Raw genomic sequence first — 25,064 nt, forward strand, 5'->3', positions numbered from 1 at the left:
CAACACTGATAGGTGTGCTGGAAATCTCCATGAAGAATTTCCAGGGTTTTGTTGTTGTTGTTAAAAGAAATTTCTAGACTTAAAAGCTGTAAAGAAAACCCCCAGATCAGATGTCTGCAAGCTGGAGAAACCATGGCCAAATACCATTGTCCTCAGTTATGTTTTCCTTGCAATTTCATCATTTTTAAGCTGAACTCATGACTTTGCATGAGCCAGAATAAAAATCTGAAGATAATGTTGAGAGGATGATTTGTTTTTCACTTATTACTAACTAAGACTGCTGCTTCTCACATGAGTTGTATGTTTATCATTAACATTGAGCTTGTAAGCACATTTTCTGGACCTGGGAGATCAGTTTAATGACCTCTTTATTAACCAGTGCAATCCCTCTCTCCTTTGCCTCTTCCTCCCACTCTAAGCTGTAACCCCAATACCTTCAGCAATAAGTAGAGATGGGCCCATAGTCCAGGTCACTGCTGAAAATCGATAGGTTTCATTGGAAGATGGTTTTGTAAAGTTGAATTGCTGCAAGAGGGAGAAAAGAACAGCTGCAGGATCTCAACAGAGTCTGGTGGCAGTGAAAGGGAACGTGGGGACGGGGATGGATAGCTGGCACATCCAGTACTATACATTAGTGAGTTGTAGAGAAAACACCCTAAAATTCAGCAGTACCTGCCTCCCTCAGCCAGTCCTTACTGATTTGTAATGGTGTAGATGGCAGTGAGTGTGGAGGGACAACCGTATTTCAGGCTCCACATATGCAGAGGGCAGCAGACATGCAGTTATGATCAGGAGAACTCAGATACCCCACAGAAGCACAGTAGGCTCCAGGTGAGGTGCTAGATCTAGGGAAACCAGCCTGGAATGTGCCCCATTACATTTCAGAGTCTGAGTGTGTGCTGTGAGCAGCACTGCTTGCACGTCCCTAGACCAACATATCTGAAATATATCACATTGGTGAACTAGCAAGGGACCATTTATAAACAGCAAATAGGGCTCAATTCAATCAGCTGCTCGCAACACGGAGTTTGAACTCCTCTGTACACAAAGCCAACACAGATAATTTTAATGTGAAAATTATAGCAAATACACAACCATTTTAACAGGATGATTAAGAGCTGCAGGCTCCTGGGGAAAGCACTTCAGCAGTGTGTGCACCTGCACCTATTAAAAGTAAAACATACAGGCTAATAAGCAATAGCTCATCAGCCCACAGGCATGTCATAGCACGGGGCAGGTAAAGCTGAGGCAGAAGAGGAAATGCAGTGTAAGGGCCATGTAATGAAAGTCTTCAGCTTAAAGCATAGCTCATCACACAGGCAGCATCTTCAAAGTCCCACAAACTCAACCTCACAACTCACTTCTACCATGGGTAAGAATATGGAAAAAGTCAGGGCAACTTGGCCAAAAATAAGAGGTGCAAGCAACACAAATTCTTCCAAGATGATTCTCTCACTGCCTAAATATATTCAGTATTGGCTGGCAGCACTATTTTTTGGCTTCTATTGACACAGGAGAAGTGAAAATAATTATACTTTTAAAATATTAATATTTTTATAAAAATAATTGAGTAATTTTTAGCAGATAATAGATTTTATTGCCTTTTTTGTACCTTCTGGAGGAATACATTTGTAAAACACATACATATTTATATGTAGTATAAATATCTAAGTGTATTTATATGAAAAATGCATGGATATTTTTCCCTGCCTCTTCTATCTTTTGCATTGCAATGGAGAAATACAGCATGACTGAAAATATATTTGGACAAATAAACCCTGGCTCCACAGAGTGGTCTCTTACTTTTCTGGTTCCAGAATTAAAACAAGTTGAGCAAAGCAAAGAAAATTATTAATTGTGCTTATCCACACCCAGAAGGATCAGTAGGAACCTTGTCCCCATACCCATAAAGAGGTGGGGGAGTCCCCATCCCTGGAGGCATTTCAGAACCATGAGGATGTGGCACCTGAGGGATGTGGGCACAGTGTGGGTGGGCTGGGGTTGGCCTTGGGGATCCAAAAGGTCTTTTCCACCAACTAAGGCAGCCTAACAAAACTCATCCACATTCTATGGTACTTAACTCTCTTTCCCAAGCTGGCTTAAAAATTGAAAATACTGCAATACTGCAATCCATCAGGGATTCAGCTAAGAGTTTATGTATAACATAAATGTTGTATGTCATGTATATATTATTTATGACGTAAAATCTTAGGCTTACTACTGTAGAGTGTTGAGAGACAAAACAACACAATGATTTTAACCAAATTTTTGGTAAGCAAAATTTTAAAAATGTGGGTTGTTGGATATTTTTTTTTCCTATTTCATCATTTCCTGAAATCTTTTCAAAAAGTATCATATGACACTTGCCCTTGATATATCAGCAGCTTGGAAACAATGCAAATAATTTGTGCCAGCATGCATGAAGTGTCCTATTGTGCAAGTGTTTATCCACTTCAAGGGCGTTTTGCAGGAGAAAAGAACTGGGGAACTTTCTTCTTTTCTCTGAAAGTTTCCTTCATATTTTCAGTGTCTTAAAAATAGAGCTTTCACTCTTTGAATTCGCACCTGTTAAAAGTGTTTCCTGCCATAACCACACATGCATAAAACAGATTGAGATCTATAGAGTTTGCAGCGTGGTTTGCAGCAGTGATATTACAGAGATTAATCTAATAGCGGGAATCATAAAATTGAAATAGTGTGAAGAGGATAGATTTATGGAACAGCCATCACTGGGGTTATTATGTGCTGCTGCTGGATTCGTTTTAACTGAGCCCACCTGAAGACAGGAGCCCCAAATACCCGATTTGTTACAACATTTTCTTTACCAGTTATTTTCTTTGCTCATTTCCAAAACACGGCAGCTGGAAATGACTCTGTTAGTGTACACATGGCAGATCAGCCATCAGCCAGATTGTAAATCTGGTGGTTTTGCTTTGAGAGGGCTAACAGGGAACTCGATAGCCCAGCTTCTTCAGATCCAAGACTTTACTTGGTGGAATGCCCCATCCATCAGGTAGATTCAGATCCTCTCTTAAGATTCTACTGCTGTCATCTGCTGTCCCATTTTACTTTAAATAGTTCCTTATGTTCCTATGAGAATTTCAGCTGTTTGGGATTATTCATGCTCACAATAGAATTACAACAAAAGACAAAAACTATGTGCTGGGCTTGTATAGCTGCATTTCAAATAATATACATAAGCTTTGATTGAAGTACTTACAGCAAATTTGTCAGGAGACATTCGAACGTCAGGTCATACCACATACATGGGTATTTTTCTGCGTCCAACATAAGGTTTTTGAACTGTCTTCTGAAAATGCATGTCTCTATTGACTGGAAATGCAGTCCTAGGCACCAGTCATGACACGTCGCCACTGGCAGAGAGGCTGTTGAAAAACAGCCTACAACATAAGCTGCCTTAAACAGGGATGAAGGCGCTCATGCAAGTGCATGTTCAGCAGAGCAGATTACACTAATTCATTGAGAAGGTGTCAAGAAAATTGCCTTCCTAAGCAATTGAGACAGAGGGTTTCCTAAAAGTCTCCATGAAATGTTTATGGATATTGGCAGCTCTTACGCTGAATAAGAAACCGAAAACGTACTAACATGTGTTGATCTTTCTTCTGTCCACTTGAATGATGACAACTTTGGAGTGGTGGTCTGAGGACTGAGTGACACAGGTGATAATGTGGAGGGATGTCTCTTGCAAGGGAGATGCTGAGGGAAAGCCTGATCTGGAGCCAGGACCCTGCCTAGGAGACCATGGGACCCCATATGAGCAATCCTGAACGATATTTGCCTAATCTCTTTCTCTGAAATGCTTTTTTCATCTTTTCATACAATGCTAAACATGGCTAGCTGCTTATTTACTGCTACATAACTGTGTTTGATTTGCTTCCTTTAATTATATTTTTCATTTGTCTTTCTGTAAAAAAAAAATACATTGGGAATACAGGGAGAGAGATGCTAACAGATGAGTTGAGTAAATGACACTGATAAGTGTATTTCTGCACTGTTTGCAAGGCACATCTGGACACATCTATTGGAAAACCATGGAAACGTCCACACACAGTGATGATCAGTGATTATCTGATGGCCCACAAACCAGTCAGTGGCTCTCAACCTTTCCCCTTCAGAGTCTTGATGTGATGCACCAACACTCCTCTGCTCATCTTTCACTGAGGTGTGGGGGGATCAGACTGACTCAAGGCATGTGTAACACCTGTATGGACCAACTTGCATCTCTCTTTTGTGCTTGGACTTCTTAAACTTTGGCTAGCAGCCATTTCTACGCCTCTAAATACAAAATATAAGTAAGAACTTTATGTTCCCATGATGGATGCACGTCCACTGTGGTGTAGGTGGTATAGCTGTTTCCTTCAAAATCCTGGGTAGACGTCAGCATGAAGCATTTAACTGGGTTCTTGCATGATACAGCCAATAGAAAAAAAAGTTTTATAACCATGTTTACAACAAGCCCTTTGAAATGGAATGTGTTTTCCAGGGTAATTATTCTGTCTCTGCTAAATCTCCAGGCAAAACCTTCCAGGAATTAATGTTCCTTTGCACCAGCCTTTGTAATCTGAAAGGCAATATTTAGGTTCCTCCTAAGTGAAGAATAGTCATAACAGAGAGCGGAGCAAAACAAGGCCTCCCATGGATTCAGAGGGAGCAGCCTCACAGCACCTCACACTGAGTTAGTGGCCTTCCCTTGGGCATCTTCCCCTGTGAGAGGCCACTATCCTGGTGCCAAGGGTTGGCAGAGCCACCCCATCTCCAGCATTTTCTCCCAAGGGCAACAGGAAAAATTCCTTCTCAGAAAGAGTGGTGAGACATTGGTACCGCTCTGCCCAAGGAGTGATGGGGTCACCATCCCTGGAGGAGTTCCAGACTCACGGAGATGTGGCACTGAGGGATGTGGCAGTGGGCACGGTGGGGGTTGGGGTTGAGGTCCTGGGAGGTCTTTTCCAGCCTCCACGATTCTATGAGAACTACTTCCTGGGCTGACCAGTCAGACTGTTTTCATGCTCTCAACTGACATCTGGATCTTTCTTTCTGCACTGACCTCAGTATAAATTAATGTGGCCATGAGCTGAACATGAATAAATTATTTTCCCCATCCTGCCTTGCAAGGCTTTCTCAGATAATTGCATCTCAGCACCAGCACTCACAAACCCACACACAGCACACAGCATCCTCACAGCACCATCTGCGTGTGTGAAAAGGGAAAGTGCACACACTGAAAGACAGAAACTGAGCAGTTTAAAATAAAGGGGGATATGGGAACCAGCGTCATGGCACAAAGAAATCATACTGGTTAAATCTGAAATTATTCAATGTCTGAGAATTTTGAGCTCTTTTGGAGGTCTCGTCTGCTTTTCTGAACCCACAGGGGAAGCAAAAAAGTCATTAAGAGTCTTCAATGATGCGCTGAAGTGGAATTTAATCTTCAGCTCAAATCTCTGATCACAGGAAGAAGTCTGGGGATATTTGTCCCCATTTCAAAGTGCTGTGTTCATGTTATCAAGGAAAGCATAAGGACCAAATGCTATCATGACTAGATAAATGCACAACATATTAAGGTTCTCTAATTATTTCCCCTTTGTGTTGCTCATAAGCACAGTGCAGTAATATTCTGTTGCAGCTGACTTTGACTTCAGCCAAATTTTGGAAATCAGTGAGGTCCAAACACTGCCATGGCTTTGCAGGCCTGACCTTCACAACAATGAAATGAAACGGATTTTCTTTTTAAATGTAAAGTTTTATATAAAAAAAAATAGCTCACACGACATCATTTAATCATAATCACATTTCATTAACAGTAAATATAACAAAATCACAATATACATACACAGTACGTATTTATTTATATGTTACTTTGTATCAACCATTAACTTTATGTAATAAAAATATATTACAATATTTGATATGTATTCACAAAGCACAAGCCATTGTAAACGGAATAGGCAGCACAGGCCCCTTAGTCAAAAATCTGGTCAGGATTAAAATTTACTCTCTTGTATTCCTTTCATCCGTATTAATACAACAGAATTTTATGTTTCTGTCCTTAGGTGAAAGAATATGTATCTCTGAAATAAACACTGGGAAGTGAGAACATTTTAGCTTTCTTGGGACTCCAAAGTTCCATGGTCCATTTTAACCCATGAAACTCTTGAGCATTACAAGTTGGTCTGTGCATCACTCTACCCATGTTTTCATATTGCCTTTTTCCCCATATAAGTAGCCCCTGAATTTACAACTCATTGTTATACAAAAAAAAAAAAAGTAAAATGCAATAAATTATAATAATATAGTTGAAACATGCTCTACCTACAGCATTTATTATTAATGCTACTTCAGAATTATCTCTCTGCAGACTGACTAGGTGCTAAGAAATAGGAAACCATGTATTTTTGATATCTCAAAGCAAATCAGAAAGGTTTAAATACACAGGCCAGACCATTTTAAACCTCTTATCCTACAGATGGTCCTTACTCACCCAAGGAATCCTACTGTTCTTGCAGCAAGTGTTTGTAAAAAAAAGTCCCTAACTTTTTCCTGTAAGGTTCATTTATTTATTTATTTTTAATCTTAATCTTATCTAGAGGAAAATATCTAACTGCATCTATTAAGACTGGTAATACATCACATTCCTGCAAGAATTCAGAAGGGTATGATAAATGATTGCCAAATACATGAGATTTTTTAATCCTAAAATGATGTTAAGAACATAAAAAGAATATGAAAAAATTCAAGGTTTACAAAAATGCTCTGTGTAGAAATAAAAGTAAATCAAGGCACCTTTTAGTTATCTATTTCTATTGTCCAAGGCAATTTGTGATAACGATTTTTCGAACGTTATTATCTGGGAAGCCCTATGGTTTCTATTATAAATGACCCATCATTCACTGTGGCTGATGCAGGTAGGATTTCGAGCTCAGAGAGGCAATATAAATTACTTTAAATACAACAGGTTGGTTCTTTAATTGTGTTCCAGGACTCGAGATCGAACAGGTGCAAAATGACTGAATGGGACTATCTGTAGTGGTCAGCAAGGAGATGGACACAGCCACGTTTGCACACTGGGTCACACTGTGTTCCCACTGGCATCCCACTAGGATGCACTGGCACTACATTTGAAAGCATTTGTTTCCTTCTTCCTTAGGAGAATGATCTTCTTGGATCAAATCCCAGGAGGATGGAGGCTCTCCATTTCCTTTTTGCTATTTCTGTGATCTTTAAAAACAAGTTTGCTCCAAAGCTGTAATTTTATAACTACAGTGAAAACAGTTTCCCAGCATTCAGTAAACTCCAAATGGAGATCCTTTTCCTAACATATCTTTGAGGATTGTTGATCAGCCGTGTGGACTCAAGCCTTTGGGTATGTAGTAACCATGTACAATCTTCTTCAACAAAACAGACATGTTTTACTATATAATAATCACACGTGCATGCTGTCATACAGCAGATACATTTGCTTCTCAACACACAAAGTTCTGAAGTGCACTTACAGTCTATAGGGCTCCCCATCTCTGTTATAAATATAGACATATATGAGAAACCATAGCAGCCTCTCGAGATCAGCATCATTTGCTTAAAAACCAACAATTCTCACTACATATTTACATGGCACACATCAGGACTACAGGTAAGAAGCAGACATTTTACAAAGACTGCAGCAGCTCTTATCTCCATGTAAACTTTTATATCTTCCAATAAGGACAGCTGTCTATTTGAGAAGGATGGTTTTCATAGAGAAACTTCATCCATCAGAGATTTTGAGATATAATTCGTGCTCTGAATTAAAGCATAACATGCAAATTAAATAATAATAATTAGTTTAAGGCCAAAACGTTATTTTTGTCTCACCTGTCCAGGCTCAAGTAGCTTATACAGTCCCTGAATCTACGAACATGGAAGCCTTTGTTTAGAGCTAACTACCCAGGGCCTCCTAAAGCAAACACCATAGGATCCACTGATCTGAGCTTTCTGTGCTGAACATGGTGTGCAGTAACATATTGAGATCTTTAGGGCCAAGTAGCAACAAGCTGACATAAGCATGAAGTCTCTAGTTTTGAATCTAAGCTTCATTTAATCAGAAGAATACAAGGGAGAAGATTGTCCAGCAGTGGAAAGTGAGCAATCTCCAATGGGCTGTTTCAAATATTCACTGCACGTGTAACGATGGACTGGACAAGATGCTTACAGGCCTCAGAGCCTTTTTAAGGCTCACACATTAACGGGTGGTGAAAGAACCCTTGAACCTCCAGGGCTTTAAGAACTAGGCTATTTCCCTCCCAAGGCAAGATTCACCCAGGTGGAGCTGCTTACAGGCCATCATTGTGAGGCTTTCCCACTCACCCCACCTGAAAACCATTTAAGCATTCTCAAGCCAACCAGACCTCTTCTATGGAGGCTGTAGTGCTTGTGGAGACTCAGACTTCTCTGTGGCAGCTACTGAGCTTTGAGTGAGATCACTCTTTGGGGGTGAGTGGGTGGTTGAGAGATCTGGAGACCACTGCAGCCAGAGTAATGCACATCATTGCAAGAGCAACAAAGGAAGGATAAGGATTCCCAGACTTTCTGGCCCCAAGCCTCTCAATCACAATTTTGACCCAGGTTGGTAACCTCTGAAGTTGTGCTGACGCAGCTGTTTTTGATGTCAAGTCTAAGCTCCAAATATTTTGTAAAATTAATTTCTAGGAAGACTATTTTTTATGTAGACTGCTATCGTCTCCCAGCACTGTTGTAGAGCACACAGATGCACTGGGAAAACTAAGATGGTAGTGTGAGGTAGGGATTACCTCTTGGGAGGTGGACAAGATCACCTCCAGAGGTCCCTTTCACCCTCAGCTCTTCTGGGATTATATGATGCATGTAGTACTGCTGCAGAATTCCTCAGCTTCATAAGGAATTTTCTGGGACTTTTAAATTGTCCAGGCTTGATTATCTCAGAAATAATATGCTGTAAAAAGTATGGTTTGGGGCCATCAAAAACAGTTTTGTGGATCTTTTACCCTCAAAAAGATGTAAAAAACGGGGATAGACCTCTTTTAGAGATGGGTCTCATAGCTGCCTAACACTGCAAGTGGGAACTTAAACTCAAAAGGAACTCATTAAATCCTGTTTACATCTTGCCATGTGTAAATATTTTTGAAGATGTGGTCTTACACATCTAGAAATCAGATCTATAAAACCTTGATATAGTTATCTAATGGGACTGAATCATCAACTGAAACAGTAGTTATGTTGATGTATGTCTGGAGTGGATTTGGTGCTGATTTTTTGGTAGTTTTTTCAGTAAACTCATTTCATTGTCTTACGCGTTTTGCTGAACAGAATTACCTAGATCTTCACAGGGGTCAAAAATGTAATTAAAAAATGGTGCTCTGAAATCATACTAATAATACGTGGCTGTAAAATGAGCAGCAGGAGAAGCTTGGAACCTGCAAAATGACTTACTGGGTTTAAATACTTATAACTATCTGCCAGTGTTTGGCCTGTCAAAAGTACAGGATAGGAAGAAAATGTTAATTAAGCATGTGAGAAACAGATATTGCATATGGGTTGCAGATACCACCAAACAGACAACTGCGTATTGCCTGAGCAGCCGCGCAAGCTTTGCACATGCAGTTCCATATTTTGGGCACATGTTGTAGCCATAATTTACAACATTTTTCAAAAACATTTAAATAACAAATGGGAAATCCACCCCTCGCACACACCCTCACAGCATTTGACAAGAGAACAGTTCTGACTGATGATCAGAGATAATGAAGTATTGAGCATTAGGTTTGCCATCGTTATTCTAACTCGCTGGAGTGGAAGTGTTGTACTGTACATATAATACTCAGCAGACATGTAGTTAGTCATAGCTACATTCATCACTTAGACGTACATTTCAGAACATTTTGCCAATTGCCTATGAGAACTCAGCTGAATAGCTAGCACTTAACGAGCCACAGTATCATATTTCTATATCTTATAAAATGTCATCTGGAAATGTTACGGTATTATTTTTATTTGTACATGGAGTCAGTTTGTCAAGCGCCAGCATGCACAGCTCCCGCTCGCTTCAGATGGTAGAAATATGACAACGTGTGTCAGAGATCTGATGTAAGTTAGGAGAAATTATGTTTATTCTCTGCTATCAGATTAATTCTGGAAGAAAGGCACAATGAAAGAAAGACAAAGTTTTAAACACGTACAAGGGGAGAGATTTATTGCTTATGGTGACACATAAATCAACCAGGGACTGACTGTGATACACAGTCTGATGCTATATTCTTCTCCACCTGTTACCAGTCATTCTAACTGTAGCTTTGTTATATATATTTATATTTTTTTTTCTGGGAAATTATTTTTCTCTATTGGAATAATGGATTGAAAGTATGAAACCTCTTTAGGGCTGGATTTATCAACATGCACACGTCCCACTGACTTGGTGGCAGTCCAGTGTATAAACTGACAACACTTGCAGACTTCAGCCACCACCCTGTTCTAATCTTCTTACAAAGAAGTGGTCTTAGTAAAACATATAACATCTTGGTACAATGTATTTCACCTTTTTAAGCTCACTAATAATTAGATTTCTAATATCCTTTTGGGATACAACGAAATCATCCAAGCAACTTGAATTTTGTAAGAAACGAGCATTGAACAGGGTCTTTTTACCTACTGCACCTGAGAAAATTACATTAAGCCTAACAAGTCCGATGGTTAAGATGAGGTAGATGATGTAACATGACTAATGGCTAACCTTGAACACAGTGTCAGCAAAACTTAGAGCGCATGACTACATTTGTGTATGTATTTTACTGCACTTAAGTTGCAGTTTTAGAACTAAACTGGATAGCTAAGCTGAATATTTCTATTTACATGGCTATTACTGGTCTTCCTTCTATTAAATCTTGCATTTACAAAGCAGGTGACAATGAGATTAACATTAGATGAACATTTTCCTTGCAGCTGTGATATCACGCCAGAGAGTGGGTTAAGGCGAGGCTCTGCACACCAGTACCTGAGGTATTACCCCCAAATATATTAACTGCGGGGTGAAACCATTCACCGAGTTACCTATCCAGGTTTTGAACTGATGGTGAGAAACTTCAGCAGTGGGTGCTTTTTTGCAAGGTGTGAAGAAAACTGCTGTCATAGCCTCTATTGTGCTGAAGGAGAAATATTCATGGTGGATCTTGTAAAATAGAGTATGCTGAGGTTTGCAAAATGATTGGTTGGTTTGTTTGTTAGTTTACCATAAATGAAGCAGAATACATTAATTTAGCTGCTGCCTCTTCTGTCTTCCAAGCAAGGAGAAACTTTTTTGCAGAGCTATAGATGCCACCCGGTGTCTTTTGCTAGGACACAAGAGGTGGCAGCTTCCATTGATATGATTGTGATTTCTGTATTTACAGTTGGAATATAAGGAAGAATAGATGCTAACAGAGCCAGCTGCATGCATGGAGCTGGATTAGCCAAGACTGTTCATAATCTGGGTATGTGATGTATTTGCTGTTTCACCCATACCAAAAAGCTGTGTACTTTATGGACACTGAACAAAAAATCTCCTGACTTACTGAGGAAAAAATTCTTTTCTTATGTTAACTTACCATGTCTTGTAGACTTGGCTGGAGACAGTTACAGAGTTAAGGTTGCAAGTCTCAAAGTATAAATGTAAAGCCTTTGAAACCAGTAGGTCTTTACCTGAAAATAGTTTTAAGGGACACATTTTCTTGATGCAAGTTGTTCTATGAAATGATTATCACTAAAATCAGCAGTGACAACCAATTAATTATTATTCTCGATTTCTTGAGTTTTGCAGCTTTGGGACAAATTCCATCTCTTCATAATTCAGAAATCCTAAACAAGGGATTGAGGGTAGGCAGAAAGCATCCTAACCTTTCCATCCTATCTACCTTTAAAAAAATTTTTTTTTTACTGTTTTAAAATTTAACGAGGAGGAAAATAATAGAACTTTGTGAAAGTTACATAGAAGACACAGTAGAATCCAGCCTGTGGTGTACTACAGAAGTGATTTTCTCTCCACTCAGTTCTACAGAATTGTTCAAATGGTATGCACCAAATGAGATTGAAAGCTATGCTGGGCACTGTATGAGTACTCAGTTAAAGATTTTGCTATTAAGATTTTCCGAGTATGATCTTTTCTATAGAGTACCTGCTGAAGCAACCAGGTTAAGGTTGTTTTGTAAAGCTGGCAGATCCATCAAAGAGACCCTGATCTGCAGCCAGTGAAGAACATGGCACAGATACCTGTGTCGCTTTTTTTGAAGTAATCTCACAATTACACCTTTCTGCTCCTGCTCATCTCAGAAGCCCTTCCACCAAGGAGCAGCTTTCCACTCTGTGTGTAACTGCTGATGGAAATCGATGGGAGATTGGTCTTGGTGAAGTCTGCAGGACTATGCATCAATAGCACACTGCAGTTGGAGGGAGGAGGCACAAAGCAGCCTCCCATGGGTGTATGGGGGCTGTGGGAGGGACACAGCCCCTGTGACCACCTCCTGAAGCCTTGACAGCTGAGGATAGCTACTAGGGATAGGCCAGTTACTGCTGTTTCTCATACTATTTAATGCTTCTGGAAGATCCCATACCCATGAGGAAGGCTTCTCATTCATTCAGCTGCAATATATTTCGATTGTGTGACTCACTCGTGAGGGCGGAGGAGTTGATGGAGCTCCTTTTGAGGATCTTGTTTATGATGTCCTTCCATGTCTTCTTGTACTGATTCCGTAGCAAAGAGTACACAAAAGGATCTGAAACAACTTTGCTGTAAGCTAAGCACTTGGAGATAATTCCCCAGTGGGAATTGATGGGGATCACAGAGGATAATTCAACAAGTCTGTGGGAAGAGGAAGGTTGAAAGAGTGAATATTCCAGCAGCGCAATGAGAAGTCAGTGACACACCCCTCCCCAAATTTCTGAGCACTTGCAAGAAAACAAAAGGGTGGAAAAAAAGCCATACTCATGATAATGTGACTGTACACATTTTTTGTGACTCTGCAATGGTAAGCTTGGGGTCTACACAGCTCCTGTTGAGGCATCCTGAACTATGAACTTCATGGCACTTCATACATTTGGATGTATGCTTACTGAAGGTGGAATTGGGCCTTGGATGCGTTGCTTCCTGAAAGGTTCTTCATATCTTTGCCTCAAATCTGTTGGACAATTGCACACAAAGTGCAATAGCTCCAGCAGAAAGAGGCAAACTCTAGGAGAGTCACCATTTGTTACTGCAAGACAGCCTAGGAGACTAACAATTGAGTCCAACTCTCTATGTAGGATAGAGAGCATTTTGAACTGCTATTGATGAAACAAGCACGATGGTTGATAAAGGGTCAGCTCACTCTGTATATAGTACAGTAATCTAGCCCTGATTATTTTTTTTTCTCTGTAGTGGATACTGTGTTTGGAATCATAAATACTCTGATGTCAACAGGTTAATATTCTGCTTGTGAAAAATCTCTACTCATAGACATTGCATGTCATACCCCCAACCATTATGGCTTTATTCTCTGCCAAAATTTGTGCACAAGGACAACGCGTATTATTTTCTCTGATTTCTCTAGGATTTTCAGTCCTAATAAGATTTCTTGTTAGAAAGCTAAGCCATCATAGTTGATATTTCTTTTTTTTTTTTTGTAATTTAGTGTGGAATTTTCTGTGTAAATTTTTCTAGTAGCACATGCCATAGGATAATGTTTTTGGCAACTGAAGCTCATCACAGACTTGATAAAACTCTAAAGGATACGAAAGGAGTGTAAATTTCCCCAACAACATTTCCAGATTACTTTCTCACTTAATCATTGAACCCATTGTGCACAGCATACTGTATTATCTATATTGTAATACAGATATCTATATTGTAATATAGATATATTTCTGTGTAGCCCAACACAGTCTCCTCACTATTTTTGTAAAAACTTTGAGCGCCAAAGTCTGAGATTGGGACACTCATTATCCATTAGCAAATGGCACAATTAATCTTAACTTTTAAAACTGGTCATTTGAAGCCCAAATATATTTTTGCAATAAATCTGGCCAAGAAAAAATTTTAAGCCATTGGGAAGGGTGGAAAGGAGGGAAGGAGGGAGGGAGGGAATGAGAGAGAGCTTTATATGCTCCTCACACCCCAGCAAGGACTGTTCACTTTGTTCTGCGACCTCCAGTGTTTTTGACAGCACAATATTGATAACTCCCCGAGATTTTCTTTTCCCTTGTCTTTGAGCAACACTGAAGGGCAGCTCTGTTCAATACGTCTCTACAAATGTTGAGAAACTATTGATTTTCCTAGAGAAGAATGATTCCAAAGGGCATATGTGCTGCAAGAGAGACCCACTGTGCAATGGCAAATGAGATCTTTGCTGACAACTATCTTCAGACACAGGTGCTTTTAAACCTGCCTGGAAAAATCTTCAACTGCTAACATTCCTCCAGACAAAGAACCATTTCCAAGGAGCATTCTCAAGTGGCATTCCTACAGCATCAACACCAACAGTGTTAGCATTTAAAGCTGTTTAGAAATAAGGATTTCCTCAGCCATTTTGTTTGTGTTCCATAAAGTTTCCCTTCATTTTGTTGTTTAAAATAGCACTGGCAGATGGCATGGACTAGTCACTGGAGCATGAAAGTGGGGCTGAGGAGCCTGAATTTGGTACAGCATGACAGTAGTGCTCGAAACATCCCCAGTGCTCAGGGGCACTTGGATAGCTACTGCTCTAAGAACTACTTCTGCTCTTGAATGTTCTTACTTACATGGGCCTCTTTGTCATCTTGAAATGGTTTCTGAGCACTTCTTTGCCATCCATTTGCATATATTGCAACAGCACGCAGTGCAAGCTTAAGCTGTATTAAATGAATAATCTGAAGGAATCGTGAGATAAAGGAAACTAGCTGAAGTTTGACAATTCATGTTATATGCTCTTAGTTTCACTGTCGAATAATTAAGCATTAGTCATTGATAACCTTCATGTTTCAGAGAGAAATATCTGTCACAAATAACATCTTTACATTAGTATGTGCTATTATCAAAGAACAAATTATTTTCAGGTTCTTTAAATCTTCACTGAACTGAATGGGCATTTCAGAAATGTTCTGCATTTGTGTGCTGTTCTCCAGAGAGACCATTCATGCTTCAGTGGAGACAAGGGCTGAGAGGATTATGTCTATGAAAAGGGGAACATTTAGTAACAACTGGGTTAGGGGCTCACAGGTATGTGAGGCATTGGAGGTGACCAGGCTATATTATATGAAAATGCTTGAGGATTTGGCTCAGGTCATCACTGTGGGCTCCTCTGAGATCCCAAAGAACTGCCATCATTCTTCTCTCCTTTCGTCTTGCCTAAGTAAATTCTGCTCTTCTAACCTTTCCTAACTAACTCATGGTTGATATCTTTTTTACAAAGCAGCATCCAAAATCAGGCACAATTACCTTCTACTCTAGCTGCTAGAGGTCTGGTCTGGTGTATTCTGTCATATAAGAAAATGTAGCTATGACACTCATGTAAATATGTTCTAAAATGAGATTTGAATATTTGGACATTAATCTACTGAGTCATATTTACTCTATAATCTACTGCGAGCCATCCTTCTTCACATATTTAATGCCTCCTTTGCATTTTAAATTTTATCTTGAATTTAATGTGGTTGATTTACTTTTGTCAAATGTTTTACTGATATTGAATTTGATTAAGTTTCACTAAGTGCATTGGATGCCTTGAATGATCAAGGTATAACAAATTAGTGTCTGAAGCTCTGTCACCCAGTTCTATGAGCTGTTAATGATCTCCATTTAATGCACATCACACGGACACTGTAGGGTTGTAAGTCTAGGCTTACTAATTCTGCCTTCAGTGACTGACCAATTAAAAAGCCAACACTTTTATCAACAGAATCTATGATATTTTCTTTAATTATTTCCTTGTGTCTTTGACATTTACAGGTCTTGCCATTTTTGTGTATTATTTTTGACAGGAAATTACATTTGCAGACACACAGCAACTAACAGCTGAGGATAAACCCTAAGATACACAATTCTAGTTTGTGTAGAAACAATTAAACGTCTTCAAGTCACATCATATAGCTTATTGCCTTTGGAAGAGGGGTTTGTTTCCCATTAATGAGGGAAATTATATGCATAGCTGCAATTTTCATGAAACATTTCAGCCAGAAAGACATTTTCAGTGAAGGTGCATTAATATTTCAGGGCTACCTGTGAATTAAATTGTACAGCACTGGCTACATAATTACCTAACTTGCTTTCTAAAGCTACTCTTCTACTGTCTGAAACTCAGTTGCTGTACTTCAAAACTATAAACTGTTTTGCCATGATCATTTTTTTTAATATTTTAGAAACATAGTTCTGTAGTGCACTTGGTGACAAGTGGAAATCCAATTATTTTGTTTCACTTTCAGTAAACAAACAAGAACATGACCTTGAAGAGTAGGGCCTTGATCTCTGATCTCTGATGCAGATAACATACAGTGAAAATGCTTTACATACATGTGCAGTTTATCCTGTTCAAATATGTCAACCTAAAGCTGCTTAGGAAGATTGTGCATTTATATGCAGACAAGCAAGATCATGGATCAGAACTCCTCTGTGAGTCTGCCTTTCTGTCTGCCCAAGTAGGATTTGTATGCAGAGGGCAGCCAACCAATGTAAAAATGCATTTTGTTTGTCACGTTTCCCCAGAGATGATGCAAAACAATTTCAGTCTTCTGCCTCTTCTGCCATCTTCCTCTAACCCAAGGGCTTGGGACTGCACACTTCTTTCTGATATTACTTCAGAATTTTTAATTTAGGGCCAATTTCCCCACAAAGTGACAGCTTTTATTGAATCACATGAGCAAAGTTCTGTATTTGTCTGAAAGGCATAGAGTTGGACACGAATATTAGAAAATAATACGACTCCTTTTGATTTTTCCTATGAGGAACTTCTAGGAGAAAGCAGGTTTTCAATACCGTTGCTCAATCACATAATGACAAATACAGCAAAAGAACAGATGCATTTTTATAGCATTTTTCTAAAGCAAGCAACCAACTACACCTAGGAATATCCAACATACATCTGGTACATGAAGACACTGAATCAAGAAGAATAGGACTGCCTAGATGAACTGCTTAAGGTCAGCCTCTGAACTAATTAGATGGGCATTTCCTTGACAAAAGGGGGGACAAATCTGATCTTTACCCTGATGCAACCTGAAAAAGACTCTGGTTGAACCAGAGAGGCATCTGTCCAACTGAAGTTCTAAGCATGGCTCCCAACCTGGCTCATGGGGTGCTGCAGACAGCTGCTGGCTTTTGGCATGGAGGCAGAAAGATGTCATAGCGTAAACCAGTACCTGCCTGTTTGGAGGCCTCAAATCATCAGCTAGTTTATAGTACATTTAATGGAAGTATTGTGCCAATTAGAGCCTGCTGCTCATGGGGGAATAATACACTTCGTCAGCTATCTTCTGTTCACTGCCCTGAAAACCGACTGATGGCCCCATCTTGTGAAGTGCAAAACACTTGGGATTTAGTCCAAAAAATAATACTTGTTTACTAATTAAGTCTCCTCATTCCCCTAGGTTTGACATCTAAGCCACGTGCAGAAGGTGTCCTCTAATATCCCTCCATATATCACGGTGCAAAGCATCTCTTTGCCATTGGGACCCTATGCCTCAACACTTCTGGTCACCCCCTGCAGAAAAGCTATGGGTCCTTCATGGACTGAAGACTTGTGTGAATATATAGTGACCCTTGTAAGGATTGAAGCAGGTAGGTTGAGATTTTTTCTAACCCCTCCTTTTTGTACTTCAGGATCGGGAGAGCACAAATTGCTTGGGAGCTCAGTGGTAGTGGGGAAGTGGTAGCTGAATTCTGGGCTGAGCTGTAAGGAGCACAGAAATACTTCTGACAGCCCTGGCTTGAGCGCTCGGTGTCGCTGGGGCTGAGCCAAGAGCTATTTAATGCCTGTGATGATTTTCATTAGCTTCACACAGCCAGTATAAAATGAAATTTAACCACTTGCAGCAAGACACACTCTAATATCTTATAGCCTGAGAGTTAAGGCTAAGTGCCCGTAATTATAAATCCTTTCATACCCTCAGAGCACGGGGCATGGTCTCTTTGCCACTGTGAAGTCGAGGTGAGGAAAAATTTCATAATGCTGTACAAATGTATTCCCAACACTGTCACAAGATTAGCACAGATCAATTAGCTATTATTACCATGAACATAAAATTAATGTGGCATGCAGGTTTTCCTTCCCAACAAGAGACTACAGGACTGCTTGTTAATTGTTTTGTTAGAAACAGAAATTCAGGATATTGTACTGCAATGGAAAAGTGGGTTTTTCTATTGACCACTTACACCGAGTCTTAATTCAGCTTTTTCAATGTGTGTATTTTTGTCAATTCTGAATTTGACTGACATCAGCCCCAGTAATTTCTCTCCAATAATACTGGAATAGGTGATGCTTTAGATATATATATATTTTTCTTTCCCTGCTCTGCACAGCAGAATTTCAGTTGTTCCAGAGTTTTAATAATGAGCACAAGTTGTAAATTTCCTTCCAACAACTTGATAACACTAATCCAGATACACTTGCTTTTCAATAATTTTGTTTCACAGGAGTACTTTTGTGTTTCCCATAGGAGTCATTTTCAGAAATAAACTGCTAGATAAATAGGGACATCTGACCATAAATCGCAAGAATTTTTAGCTATAAGCCACACTAGCTTTGATATTTGATGTTTATGACCAAGAACACTGCCCAAGAAAGCAGTTGTTTAAGTCTGTGGGCCATGTTCTCACCTCATCCAAGTCTTGTTCAATCAGAGTTCTCCATCCTGACCTATTCAGACTAGTGTCCTACACTGTGGGTTGGCTCACCCCTTGGGCCACTGAGGTAGTCCAAAATGTTAGGTAAATTCTTGGTCTCAGAAAATTACCATAACATTGCCTGGCACCTGAGGACTGAACCTCTTCATCCCTCCCATGCAACCCACACTTTGGCTTGGCTCATTGTATGGGGTTTTGCCCACAGACTATAGGGGGATCGGACTGGAAGTGCTGGGACGTTCTACATAACGTGGTTAGCTCAGCAAACAGGATCTCTGGTAGCTGAAACATGACACAGAACTTTCATAGGGGTCTTGCAACAGTTTCTGGTTCAGCTTTTCTGAGTTAAGAGTTCATCTTCCCCATTTCTTCAGTTCCCTCTTACCTTGTGATAACATAAGGTGCAAAACAAAGTATAAAGGTACCAATGAAGGTACTTATTTTCTTTGTTGCTCGTTGCCTCCGTCTCTTTTGCTCTTCTAGACAACGTTCTCTTACACTGTGTGACATTCAACACAAACAAGAACATGAATCATAATATCAGGTAGCAGACTTTAACAGCTATACTTCTGGAATAATTGAAATCAATTCTTGCAATAACGTGCTGTTTCACATAGCCCAATAGCCAATGCATTGCATTTCCATAGGAGAACAGTGAGTGTTAGTGCTTTGCTTGATGTTACTTTCCAAAACCAATTACTGAGAAATGCATGAATATACACTTATATATACATGCATCCCGTTATATCAATTTACATATGGACAGGCCGGTGGCATTCAGCCTTGAATCCCATTGCATCTCCTTTCTGAATCATTGCAAGCTGTATTTGAGTTTCCCTCATGATATTCAAAGGTTTACAAAATAACAGAGTGGGATAGGCAGCATCCTACTTCCCTAGGAAAGGTAATTCAAACAACCATATCATGGATAGGAGAAACTGTCCAGCGAGGTAAGCAATAAACAAGATGAAATCAGAACAGGAAAAACACCCTCTTAACAGTCAGCACAACACTGGAGAAATCACTGCATCCAGTAGCTGTGAATAGTGCAGCCATAAATCTCATGACAGCTTGTGCACGTGTTGAGCACTTTGCAAAGCCAGGAATTACACAACAAATCTGAAAAGCTGAGTTGTTCTGACTCCAAGGCTCAAACCAGCCTTATTTCCAACCAAGCAGACACCAGTTAGTCCTGCCCTGATTTCTCTATCCTCCTCTACCTCCCTGTGCAAGTTCTGTGCTGGCTGAGTGAAGCCCAGGGACGTGTCTGTGGTTCTCCAGGTGTTTCTGTGGCATTGGAAGCACAGGTTGTACCTCCCAGAGTCATCTGTACCTGCACTGCTGAATGTGCCAACAGATTCCCTTTGGGAAAGGGTGAAACCAAAGCCAGGCTGCTTGCCAAAATCCCTCTCTAGGTACATAGCAGCGTTGCTGCCTGTGGGCTCATTGCGCATGTCTTGTGGCAAAGTACCCACATGTCCTGGGTGAACCTGGTGGTCTGGCCCATGTGCTGCACGTTGTAACAGCTTGGAGCTGGTCTCCCTCTGGTTTTATTGTAAATCTGTAATTGATAACTCACTGTCAGTGTTCTTGAGGATCTCAAGGTGCTTTGGTGCTATCTGTGTCAGACAGTTCTAATGTTATGTTTTGACTGGGCGAACAAAAAAAAGTTTCATTTCTTCCTCTTTATTTACACTCTCGCATCCAGTTCCCAGAGCAGCTGCCATGATAGAAGTGAACAAAAGAAATAGTGGACTGCCTTGCTCTTAAAGAATATGCCTAAGTAGAACCGAAACGCATCAAACAGTGCTACATGATCTACTTCTGAGTTATATGCAGCTCAAAATGACAGCTGAGCAGTAAAAAAAGAAATCCACCTGTTTCGGGGAACCTTTGCTTCCAGTTCTGCAAGAGCTGAGAACTTGGAGTACTTTTAGGTGCAAACAAGATCCTACAGGTTCAGCAGTTCACTTAAGATCTGCATTGAGACTCATAGTATCCCAAGCATGCTTCAGTATAGGAAAAAGACATCCAAAGCCATTTTCTTTAGGACGCTGTTAGGGTGGGGAGGGCTTTTTTTGTCTCCAATAGTTCCCTCCATAATATCCCTCCACACATTAATTGCTTCATACAAAGTCGTTTTTGACTCCAGGAGCTCACATGTGACGTGGCAAGTCCTGAAGACTTCGACTGATGTCTTTTGTTCAGCATTTCCAGATGTAGCTAGTAAATACCACATCACAGATTGAAGTATTTTATCTTGTTCCTTCAAATAGATCATGTGCTCTGGTGGGTATTTTGCTTTTGTGCACTCTTTCATGCAGTTAGATAAGAACATAAACATGGGTTCCAGGGGTGACACTGGTAATAGAAGTGGATTGTTGACTAAGCTTTCATTCAAAGATTTTAATATCCTGGAAAATCTGAGATATATCCTTTTCAAGGTTTGGTATTTTAAACAAAGCTTGTGAGATACTGAACCTTAAGATCCACTATCTTTAAGAGCTGGATACACTGAAAAGATAGGATAGATAATTTCAGTTGAGTTAAGCGCTTTAGAGCTCTCACATTAACTCAGATAGTCTTGGGAACAAAGTCAAGAGAAAGCAGTATCCAGTAAAAATGCTGAAGCTAACTTGAAAGGACGTGTGCCCTAAACATTCTCACGATTCTGTGTGGTATTTAGAGGTTTCCTTCGTACTCATCTCAAATGATCTTCAGAAGATCACTCGTGTCTCTCCAAGTCACAGGTAATAAAGCCATCTGTCGTAACGCCTGTCCCAGACCCCTGGCGGGTGGATTCTGAGTCACAAGGAGCAGAAAAGTGTCTGTACACATTTCTCAGTGTTAAAACTGGACCACACAAAAGCCAGGGGTAGTCTAAGCTAAAAATGCAAACTTTAGCCTCTCATGTATGTCCTCCCAGCACCCATGTTACGTTGTTAGGTACCACTGCAAACAGTAAACATTCCTGTACACGTGGCATTTATATAACTCAATGCAGACCACTTCGTGAAGAGCCTCTGTGTAGGGTCTAAGATCTGACCAGCTGTCACTGATAGAACAGAGCAGCACAGGTTGGAATCAGCCATCACTGCTGTAGTCTAGAGAAATCAAAACTCCCCTTTCCTACAGAACGGCCTGATGTGAGAGCTAAACAGCTGCAACAGGGGATACTGCCAGCAAAGTGCCTGTACAACTCCATCTCCTGCAAAGAGGTACAATACCCGCAGCCCCATGAACCTGCTCTCCTGTGAGAGGATTAAGAAACGCAGGAATACCTCCAAGTTAACTCAGACAAGAAAAAATGCAGAGGAGGAGAATAGCACTGTGATTTTTGCCCTTTTTCTAAGCTTTTCTGTGCAATCCAGCCATACTTTAAGCATTAGGTGTAAGGATTGCTATTTCAAACAGCCCCAGCACGTCTACAGCACAGCCGTGCAAGTGGCTGCAGCATCCCACAGCAGGAATTAGGAGTGACTGGGGTACAGTTTAGCAAACCAGACAGCACGTGGGGTAGGAGGCTGTTTTTTCCTCTCTGTGACTTGATGGATAAGGGAAAATTTATACACGAGTTTCTCAAAAGCAGGAGCAGGACTCACCCGAAGTCCTGCTCCGCATTTGTGGTCAAGACACGGATCAGACAGCTTAACTGGAGAATTTTAAGCAAATGTTTCTGTTCCTCTGACACAGCACTGTCCTGCCCTGATCCTTTCAGACTTCTTTGCCTCAGGCTAAGGAATCCCCAAGCTCTGACCTCGTTTTGAGGACAGCCACATGTGCTTCCTTCCATTCCTCAGGCTGGCTGCAATACAGGAGCAACTTCTCGTCTCCAGCCTGCAAAGAATGGCAAGGTGGGATGCTGATATGGGACAACCCTCCTCCTCATCTGTTCGTGGTTTTCCTCTCTTCTTCTCCACGTCGGACACCTGCCTGCAGTGCCAGCACCTTGCTGAAAGACACTTCCCTTCAGTCTGACAGCGTGAACTTTAAGATTCAGCCTCTGACAGTCTCCCAGGCAGCATGCACATCCTTCACAGGCTCATTAAGGTTGGAAAAGACCACTAAGATCACCAAGTACAACCAGCAAACCATCACCACCACTGAACTCACTGAACCATGGCCCATATTTCCCCTGCCCAGAGCTCACCCTCTGGCTTTGACACCTTGTCCCAGTCCCAGCTGGTTTTTAACCTATCTGCCTCAGCTCATCTGAGCCTCCAAGCCCTGAGTCTATTGTGGTCCATCAACCACTCCATCCCACCGCATGCTGCCTCAGCTTTGTGGATTGATTTCTAATTTTCCCTTTTCCCAGGCAGATTGCTCTGGCTTGTCCTGCTGCTACCTTCTCACAGGCCCCAAGTCTGGGACTTGCATCCAGCAAGCCTTTCTCACCTGCTTTACAGCTCTGTCCTCTTAATGACCAGGAAAAAGTCTCTCCCACTCTCCCTTCCCCAGCCAAATCTGCTTCCCTTCCAGAGCCAGACATGTCCTATTTATGCAAGATTTATAGCTTGTGCATCATCTCTGATGGGACTCTTGCACAGCTTCTCGACACACATCCATGCCTGCTTGGTGCTTGCCTTTCTCCTCCCAGCCCCCAGAGACTTTTCTCCTAACAATTCTCTCGTTTAAAGACTCTCATTAGCAATGAGCTTCCTACATCCCTCACTTGCCACATTAACATCACTACTGAAGTCTCTCCGTGGGATTTAAATACAGTTATTCAAGCTGACATATTTAGCAGATGCTATTCCCTTATGATGCTGCCTTTGGGAAAGATAAAGTTACAGAGAGCACGACAACATGGACACAGCTGGAGGAGCAGCGAGTGCCCCAGCTCCCCTTCCCTCTCAGCTCTGAGCCAGGGACATGTGCTCCCTCTCAGCAAGAATCACAGTGTTTCAGGCTGACAGCGCTAAAATCCGTGGATCTATCAATCGCTAAATCCACCTTCTGAGACAAAGAGCAGTGGTCTGATCACTGTCTCAAAGGGAAATGCATGCTCAGCCAAAGCTGCTTGTTTCTTTGCTCTCCCTCCCAAAACATGCTCCTAAGAAAGAAGACTTGTTTCTGCTGCCAGAGAAACACAAACACAAGTGCAAAGCAACGTGCAGGACAGACACCAGCAGGTAGGATGCTTCTTTTCTCTCCCCCTCCCTGCTGTGACACCACTCAACTGCATTTAACATAACAGTAAGCCCGGTCCTCACTTCCTTTGCAGCCAATATTCTCTCTTGCTGAGCACACAGGCACCTACCTGGGATGGATGTCCACAAGCAGCACCAGGGTCTGCATAGTGATCACGTCAATCCGTTTACAGTGGAACCGTGCCACCTTCAGCACTTTCAGATAAGTGAAACACAGGACTATAAGGGAGAGGAGGAAGCTGAGGGTGTGAAAGACCCCAGTGAAAATCACAAACTGTGTCCTATCCTCTGGTCTCTTGTTGTACAGGGTGCAGGAGGCATAGAGGTGATGGAAACCCACCCAGGAGAGAGACGCTGCCACTATGGGGAACGACACGGAGTGTAACCACGTGTAGCTCAGGATGAGAGCAGCATCTCTGTACCTCATTTTGGAGTGGTAACTTAGAGGGAAGACCACGGCAATCCACCTGTCAATGCTCAACGCTGCCATGCTCAACATGGAGTTCGTGGTGAGGAAAGTCTCCAGGAAGCCCACAACGTGGCAGATCTGATCTCCTCCCGGTTGCCTCTTGTAAATGATCCCAGCCAAGGTCAAGGGCATGCTGGAGACGGTCATCAACAGGTTGCAGAAGGTGAGGTTGAGGATGAACAATCCCGGGACCTGCTTGCGGATGTCGGCGCTGTACAAGAAGCACATCAGCACCAGCACGTTGGCCAGCAGGGCCACGAGCATCAGCACCACCACCACGAAAGCCAGGATCACCTCCCAGATGCTCATGGTGCATCCAGTCACAGGAGGGACATCTCCGAGTGTCCGGGGACCATGGTGCGAGGTGCTCTCCCCTCACCCTCCTTCCCAGCCTGCTCGCACTCTCGCATGCCCTCCGTATTTTTAGAAGAGCTGCAGTTTTTTTTCTCCAACCTCCCCCTCCTTGCTGCTCCTTTCCACGTCAACGCTCTCCGAGACGTGCACAAAAGCACTGGGAATGCCCATCAAACTGCGAGGAGGGCTTTAAAAATATCAGCAGGACTGAACCACTGTCTCCACGCGGTCCATCCGAAGGCGA

At 41.4% G+C, this 25,064-nt stretch overlaps 1 protein-coding gene across 1 annotated transcript; it reads right to left on the bottom strand.

Moving 5' to 3' along the window:
- Positions 1-12,627: 12,627 nt before the first annotated feature.
- GPR26 (G protein-coupled receptor 26) lies at positions 12,628-24,775 on the bottom strand. Its single transcript, XM_065746674.1, has 3 exons — positions 24,108-24,775; positions 19,233-19,346; positions 12,628-12,859 (listed from the first exon to the last, which is right to left on the bottom strand). Exons 1-3 carry the CDS (start codon positions 24,773-24,775, stop codon positions 12,628-12,630), a joined length of 1,014 nt encoding a protein of 337 aa, XP_065602746.1.
- Positions 24,776-25,064: the final 289 nt, after the last annotated feature.

The sequence above is a fragment of the Cyrtonyx montezumae genome, unplaced genomic scaffold (assembly GCF_038088225.1).
Source record: "Cyrtonyx montezumae isolate F1298 unplaced genomic scaffold, pur_monq_1.0 scaffold_4, whole genome shotgun sequence".
Classification (NCBI taxonomy): Eukaryota; Metazoa; Chordata; class Aves; order Galliformes; family Odontophoridae; genus Cyrtonyx; species Cyrtonyx montezumae.